General features: G+C 38.4%; 1 protein-coding gene across 3 annotated transcripts in view; it reads left to right on the forward strand.

Annotated features, from left to right (window-relative positions):
- The window catches only part of CHCHD3 (coiled-coil-helix-coiled-coil-helix domain containing 3), a 341349-nt gene extending 334697 nt beyond the window's left edge, over positions 1 to 6652 (forward strand). For all 3 annotated transcript variants that reach the window (XM_043968935.1, XM_043968936.1, XM_043968937.1), the window contains one exon: positions 5952 to 6652. In XM_043968935.1, coding sequence (XP_043824870.1) covers positions 5952 to 5975 — 24 coding nt within the window. In that variant the 3' untranslated portion in view covers positions 5976 to 6652. The remainder of the gene's footprint in view (positions 1 to 5951) is intronic.
- The last annotated feature ends 2008 nt before the right edge of the window (positions 6653 to 8660 follow it).

Consider the following 8660-nt stretch of genomic DNA (forward strand, 5'->3'; position numbering starts at 1 on the left):
TGCTAACACAATAGCTTATTTATCAGTACGCTGATCCATGGGTTCCTCTGGCTAATGAGTTCATTGCCTAGTGGTGATGAACTTCTACACTGGAAGCTATGCCATTTCTTCCCCTGCAAGCTCATGCTATCCTAGGAACCTATGCAGAGTCTTTTCAACATGGTAGAACTTGCCAGATCCTGTACTTTGTTAGCATATAATATAGGGTTTGGGGTTTTAATCTGATGGAAGGAATACTAACATTGATGATATCACAGAACCATTGAAATATTAATATTTACCTTAATAGTATAGGATTAGTTTACAACCAGCTTCAAACAAATAGGGAGGGGCAGCTAGGTGGCGTAGTGGATAAGGCACTGGCCCTGGATTCAGGAGGACCTGAGTTCAAATCCGACCTCAGACATTTGACACTTACTAGCTGTGTGACCCTGGGCAAGTCACTTAACCCCCATTGCCCTACAAAAAACAAACAAACAAACAACAACAACAACAAAAATAGGGAATACACTCAGGGTAAAAGGAGGGGTATGTGAGTACAAATAGATAAACTGGGACAGGAATCATTATGTGCCTAGATTGCAGAGCCAAAATCTATGCCTTTACACTGTATGTTAATTCATTACTGAAACAGTTGACTTTTTGGAACATTTTTTTTTTTCATAAAAGTATTTCATTATTTTCCAGTTCAACATGTAGAGATAGTTTTCAACATTTGTTTTTATAAGATTTCTAGTTTCACATTTTTCTCCCTCCCTCCCCCCTCCCCAAGACAGCAAGCAATCTGATATAGTTTATATATGTACAATCACATTAAACATATCTGCATTAGTCATGCTGTGTAAGAAGAATCAGAGCAAAAAAGGAAAAACCTCAAAAAACAAAAACAAATAAATAGAAATAGTATGGTTCAATCTGCATCTAGATTCCACAGTTCTTTTTTTCTGGATTTGAAGAGCATTTTCCATCATGAATCCTTTGGAACTATCTTAGACCATTGTATTGCTGAGAAGAGTCAAGTCTATCACAGTCGATCAACACACAATGTTGTTGATACTGTGTACAATGTTCTCCTGGTTCTGCTCATCTCACTCAGCATCAGTTCATGTAAGTCCTTCCAGGTTTCTCTGAAATCCACCTGCTTATCGTTTCTTATAGCACAATAGTATTCCATTACATTTATATACCACAATTTGTTCAGCTATTCCCCAATTGATGGGCAATCCCTCAATTTCTAATTCCTTGCCACCACAAAGAGAATTGCTATAAATATTTTTGTACATGTGGGTCCTTTTTTATGATCTCTTTGGGAAAAAGACCTAATAGTGGTATTGCTGGGTCAAAGGGTATGCCCAGCTTTATAGCCCTTTGGGCATAGTTCCAAATTGCTCTCCAGAATGGGTAGATCAGTTCACAGCTCCACCAACAATGCATTAGTGTTCCTATTTTTTCCACAGCTTCTCCAACATTTATTATTTTCCTTTTCTTTCATATTAGTCAATCTGATAGGTGTGAGGTGGTACCTCAGAGTTGTTTTAATTTGCATTTCTCTAATCAATAGTGATTTAGAGCATTTTTTCATACGGCGATAGCTTTGATTTCTTCATCAGAAAACTGCCTGTTCATATCCTTTGACCATTTCTCAATTGGGGAATGACTTGGATTCTTATAAATTTGATTTAGTTCCTTATATATTTTAGAAATGAGGCCTTTATCAGAAATGCTGGCTGTAAAAAATTGTTTCCCAACTTTTTGGGAATTTTGGCTGCATTGCTTCTGTTTGTACAAAAATTTTTTAATTTAATGTAATCAAAATCATCCATTTTGCATTTCATAATATTCTCTATCTTTTGTTTGGTTATAAACTGTTCTCCTTTCTATAAATCTGAGAGGTAAACTATTCCTTCCTCTCCTAATTTACCTATGGTATCACTTTTTATGTCTAAATCATGTACCCATTTTGACATTTTAGTAAAGGTATAAGATGTAGGTCCATGCTTAGTTTCTGCTATACTATCCTCCAGTTTTCCCAGCAGTTTTTGTCAAATATTGAGTTCCTATCCCAGAAGCTGGAGTCTTTGAGTTTATCAAACAATACAAAGTCATTTACTACTGTGTCTCCTGTGTCTAACCTATTCCATTGATCCACCACTATTTCTTAGCCAGTGCCAAATAGTTTTGATGACTGCTGCTTTATAGTAAAGCTTCAGATTTGGTACAGCTAACCCACCCTGAAACATGTTTTTTAATGATATTTACAATAAGGCTTCTTTTTCCTCATCCAGTAGAATTTGTTAATTGCTCACCTGTACTTGTACAGATGCCACAAGGATTTTTCACCTAGGTGTCTGCCTTAAACTTTTAAAATTAGGTCAAATTAAAAATTTTGAATTTCCCCATTTACCCCCACCCACCATTCCCAGGACACTTTTTCAGAAACCACTTCCTGAGAATGATACTTGTCTTGTAACTTTTCTCTCCATTGCAGACTGATTGATTAGAGAAAATATTGCCCTTGAAATTCATTTTTGTTCTAAATGATGAATATTGCTACCCACAGGCTCATTCCTCAGAAGTCACAAGTGTGAATTGTTACAGTGTTATCTATTACTCTGGCAAATGCTGTAATCAGTGAACATAGCAGGATGGAGGGTGCCAAACTTCCTTTGAGACCTGCAGCATTAGCTAACTAGTTTCTCCCCCCCCCCCCCCCGCCCCGCCCCAAAGCAAGAACAACAAAGAACAAGGTGCTTGGGGGAAGGGGAAGTAGACTGATATTTGAAAACAAAATAAGTTAACTAATCAGATTTTCCAGTAGTGAGGAACAGTATTTGTGCCCAAGCCAAGCACTTGTGCTTTTCATAAATTGAATTTATTGATTACTTTTTCTTCCTGTCTCCCTTATAATCTTCCCATTCTGTCTTCTATACTCTTCCTGTTTCTTCAGGTGGCTCTAATCTCTTGGTCTCTTTTTTTCTTCTCTCTTCTTTAGTAAACCGTAGAGCACTGTAGAGAGTAAAAACTTTGATAGGGCCAAGTGGGAGGAAGAAAAACTGCCATTTAACACCTCACCCAGTGTTGAATCCACCTTGCCTGCCTTTTGTGTCAGTTCTCTTAGGCCTTTGGGGCTACAAATACATGTCAAGTTCATTAAAGGAAAGTTAACAGCATCACCAAAAAACAAATAACCCCACCCCCAGCCTCACCCCACAAAAAAGCAACAACTTCACTTTCCCCTTGATGGTGATTTGGCAACATAAAGTTGCTATAATTTCTTTTAAATAGATTTGAGACAGCCAGGCAACTGACAGTGCAGTGATTCAACCCAACTGAGAAAGCTGTAATTCAAAAATCAGTAGAATAGATTATTATGTAGCAAAAATATTTGAGAGAAACTGTTCAGATCATTTTAATAAAGGGAAATGACACACAATTTTCTATCTCCAGGGGCATTGTTCTTGTCTTACAATCACAGCTGCCAGTCTTTCCACAGTCAAGGGAACTAGAAGAGCAGGGAGGAGGCTGGGGGAGCCGTCGGCCGGTGGAGTCAAATGAGGAGGGCGAAAAGGAATGGGCAATAGTATGAAACCCAAACTCCTCTCTTTTTGGTATTGGGTGATTCCTCTAGCTGTTTAGAAAGGGAGTTTCTGGAGGCCAAAATGATGAGTACTTGCAAGGAATTTCTTTCCCCACATTAAGATTAAGTGTTAGTGGTTCCCTAAATGAAGGAAGCAATTTTTTATAACTTGGAAAGCTTTTCACTCATTCTTTGGGGAATTTCCTATGTTAATTTATGTGGTGTTAAATTTATGCAGTGTTAAAATTCAGTCCAACAGCCGCTACTTACAGAAACTATACAGTGGTGGTATGAAAACTTTTAAGGTAAGCTCATTGTGAAAATAGCCTTAGTCAGCCTAGAGAAATCCCCAAAGCCTAAAGTTTTTGTGCCGGGTTTGCAGAGGGTTTTTTATTGTATGGTTTTAATATTAATACTACAAAATATTTTACAGTCATTAGTCTCCTGTAATTCATCCTGACATTTTATTGTCTGTGTCTTGGGCAGTGAAGAAGATGGCTTTGTCCTGCTTCTGCCACCTTTTGGTGGCAAATGAGCCCAGCCTGAGAACCTGTTGATAAACTAGCCCTGAAGCTTTCCTGTCCTTTTTGTTTTTAAGGAGCAATGTTTGATACGGGTTAGCTGCCACTGTGTCTTGGCTGATTAGAATTGTAATACATGCATTAGAATATTGTGTGAATGGAGTTAAAGAGATTATTAAAACAGTCTGTTTCCCTGATTTTGTTTTATAGTCTTTATATGTATTCATCTATTGCATGTGTATGAGCAAACACTACTAAGTGTGGCCTGCTTAGTAAACGTTCTGCTCCTAGTTGTCAAACCATCCAGCCTTCCTCAGCTTTTCGAATGTTCCTTGCACCTGGCAGGGGAAAGAGGGGGAGAAAATACCTAGATTTCCTTGTGATTCATTAGGGTGGTGGGGGGAAAGTGATTGAAAACAACTTCAGCCTGGTGCTTTATTTTCATTGCAGTAAAGGAGATTATCTTGCAAAATTTAAAAACTTGTACCTTTGTTACAAAGCAGCAGAATGTAGCTCTTGACAAAGGTGTTATGGGAAGATGCAAAAATGCATTTTTGACCACAGTCGGTAATAGCCATATTACTACAAATAACACATATACAGTGGGTCCTCATTGCAATGCTGTTGTCAGAATCCATGTCATAGGATTGTTTATAAGGAAGTAATTTCAGCTCTCTAGGAATTAAATTTCCCAAGAGAAATCCCAAAATGGTTCTGCATTGTGCTGTATTCTTTTGTGGCCATTAGTGAGGTTATTTAAATTTATCTAAAGCTTCTCTCCCAAAGAGCTCAGAAGTTCTTTTCCTATAGGGCAAACCTGTGGTGGCCCAACATCTTGAAGAGATACCTGTTCTAAAGCCTTTCTCACTAACCTCCAGTTTGATTAAATCAGTGTCTATTCTCATTTCTGGATACCTGCTTTTATCTCCTTAACTTTTTGGTTTTTTGTAACCAAAGAATCTGGAAAACTTATCATCATAGAATTTTATAATAATCTCTCCTCTGTTGATTTTCATGCCATTATATAATCTTGGTATTCTTCTATTCCTCAGGAGGTTCTTCTTTCTATTGCCTTCACTAGATCTCTTTCCTCTTCCTGAGTGCTAGGTGGGGGCTTCCCTCAGCTCTTCCCTTGGCCTTATTCTCTTTTGATTTTACAATATTCCCTTCTAGGGAAAAAAAAATCCAAATTCTATACCTTCAGCTATCATATTTACTACCTATACCATTTATTTTGGGTACTTAATTCATCTATTGCTTTTATATATTCCACAGCAGTTAGTACTTAGTAAATATTGTTGAATGAAGAACCGTTGTGCTAAGTGGTAGATATACAAAGACATAAATCTGTGCCTGCCCTCAAGGAATTTATATTCTACTGGAGAGATATTACTACCCTCTTCCTCTATATTTCATTCTAATCCTTATCTGCCTGGTGGTCCAGAAATGCTTCCGTATATCTGTTATTTCCTTGAATAAATGGGAAAGTCACTTAAAGAGTCAGCCCTGGGTTGGGTATGCATCTTGGTATTGAGACATGACTGTGCATCTTAGCACCTCCACTCTTCCAACGGCAAGCTACAATTTCTGCAAGTGGTTTGTACCACAGGGATCCTCAACTATCCTGCAGCCCTTGAGGTTTCAGGATCAGGATTATACAGTCCTATTTAGAACTTGAAGGGATGTCTTTGCTCCAGAATGTTATGATGCTTGCCTGAACCATGAAAGCCCCATGTCTTATCCCTTCTGTATTTGGAAGTGAGCATTAAGAAAGCTGCTAACATGGCGTGAAATTGTTGCTGTTACTTTTTTTCTTTCTGGTGTTAAAACTTTTCTTTTTGATTTCTCTGCAGAGCATGCTTGAAAAGGGAGGATAAAGCCGACTTCCAAAGCAAGCAAAAGCCTATCAACTTTAATTCCAGCAGTGGAGCATTTTTTCCCCCAACAATACAAAACCTATTTAAAGGGCAGACCACTAAGGAGAGAACTGGGAGAGCAGATTCAACAGCAACAACCATCACAAGTCAATCAGCAGACACTTGAAAAGCCAAGACCGATATCTTATTACATCAGAAATCTGACCTGTTAAAGCGCAAGGCTGAAATAGAATGTTTTGTGGGTGGGTCAGGAGAAGAGGATGTACAAGGTGAGAGGGAGGGCAGTATCAGAGAGAGTAGGGGAGGAGGAAAAGCCCTGTGAATGAGAGCTACGCCCAGAGAACTAAACTGTCTGAGCTTCCTATAGAATGCTGACTTTGTCTTCTTTCTTTTCTCCTTTGATATGAGAGAAATTTTTGTTTCTAACTTATTATAGTGATCATGTAATTAAGAAAAGGAAAAAAATGTCTTTCTTTTGCTGGAATAATGTCTGTGATTATAGGTGAAATATGGCCTTCTTATCAATGTAAAAGCAACTTTTGAAGTGTGTATATATGTATATATGTACACATATATACATATATATATATATATATACATATAAAAGTTCCTTTACCATGAATACTGACAACCATGCCTCACTCAGTATCAATAATAAATATATTTTATGAACAAGACTGGCATCGTAGCCTGTGGCCTGGCATCTTCCTGTTCTCAGCTAGTGATCATACTTAAAAAATTATTGTATTGTTATTATTGATTCCTTCACTGAAATGCTATTCTAATCACTCCTCCCAATATGGCAGTGACTATGGGTTCTTGAAGGCTATGCCATCAGTGAACTGGCTCTGGCAGGGCCTGTCAAGGTGTAGAGGGCTTCAGGTGTGTCTGCCATCTGAGGCCTACCCTGGCCAAGTTTGCAGAGGTTTGCCAGATGGTTACCTACCAGGTATTGCATTTTTTTTTAGCTACAGTATCTCAAGAAACCTTCTACCTACTAAAGGGAATTACAGTCTGTAGCAGTCAAGATAATATTAATGAAGTCATTGGTCTTTCAGAGTACTGAAGATCTATTATTTGTTAATTTGCATTTTATGTGTTATCTTTCATCCATAATCAATGTACTTTACAAAGCCTTATTAGGAACTTCTCATGCCCCTCAGTTAGGCAAAATTCAGTAAGATCCTAAAACATCAGGGAAACTCTTATCCCCCTGGGAGAAGGCCCCCCTCTCCACCTGGAGCAGAGAAATGAGCTTAATAACCTTGTGAGGCTCTTTCCAAACCCACATACAATGAAAACAATAGCAAACAACAGTTAAGGAACAAGGTCTCTTGAATCTTATCATAACTGCTTGGGTGGAATTCTTTTTTTTGCCACCCATTTGTCTGGGTTTCATTCAGTCAACAAGTGGTTCTCAGTTTCAGAAAGGACCATGATATTGCCCATTTGCTTTTTTTATTTGGAGAAAGAAGATGACCTTTCTCTGGTTATGGGAAAATTTCAGACAGTCCCGTAAATGGAACTTTGGGCTACTTAGTCACTTTAATTCTCTAATTGGCTCCATTTGAACTGCATCCTACTGTACACTTGTGAACACACCTGCAGATCTGATTTGTATTCTGAGTGTTACTGGTGACTCTCCTACCGTAATTATCAAGATGCTTTGTGATTACAGTTTAATTGAAGGTTAAAAAAAAGTGGTGCTGAAGCAAGCTGTGTTCTCTTAAGTGTGAAGGAACCATTGGTAACTTGAGGAGCAGCAAATTTTGGCAGCATCAGAGTGGGATCCAGGTAACTGCCTGGGAGAAATAATAGGTACACAAAAGCAAAATGTTTACACGGTGACTTGCTGTAGTGTTTACAAATCAGCTAACTCACAAATTCTCTTCTATAGTGTTTTGTTTTGTAATTGAGAGCCAAGAACTTGGCACATCCCAGTCTGCCAGTCTTGTAGCTGGCAGAGAAATACAGCACTAGAGAAGCAGACATTTAAAGCTGGTTAATTCTCTGAAAATGGAAGAGTCATCTGTCAAAGCAGCACACTCTCATTGCCAGTTTATTAATTCACCACTCTGACGAACATGATGGGTGGCAGGGGAAAGGGATGGATCCCTCCTGCCAGCGAGTGAGACAATGCATTGGTTTTTTACCTTGGTGAGGCCTTTTCCAGCCTTTGTTTCATGGCTTCTTTTAGGTTCCTATTAGATCTTAGGACAGCTGCTTGTGAAGAATATAGTGATTTATATGAGGATCAAGGGAACCATTTCATATACTTTCAAATCAGTTACTGTTTCTCTTGAGTGAGACAAAGGACAGTATACAACATCAGGCCAAGAAGAATGAGGATCATCTTCAAAACTGCAGGTATCACATTTGACATAATGGAATTAAATTATGGAAGGAAATTTTGACTAGACTAGACTAGACAAACCGTTGGTAATAAGGGATCTGAAAAGCTAGAAGTCAGTCTTCATCCAACCTGTTTCCTGGATTTGGTGGAAGTCAGGTTATTTAACTGATCTTTGAACTTCTTCCACAAGAGTCTCAAATTTTTTAATTTATTTATTAGTCCTGGAGGATCTGTTAAATGCTATGAAGTTCGCTAGTACCAAAGGAACAGAAATCCCTGGCCTGAGGGCCATGGTATCCTCCAAGCCCATAGGCTGCAAATTGGAGAGTAAT

The sequence above is a fragment of the Dromiciops gliroides genome, chromosome 5, assembly GCF_019393635.1.
Source record: "Dromiciops gliroides isolate mDroGli1 chromosome 5, mDroGli1.pri, whole genome shotgun sequence".
In the NCBI taxonomy this organism is placed as follows: domain Eukaryota; kingdom Metazoa; phylum Chordata; class Mammalia; order Microbiotheria; family Microbiotheriidae; genus Dromiciops; species Dromiciops gliroides.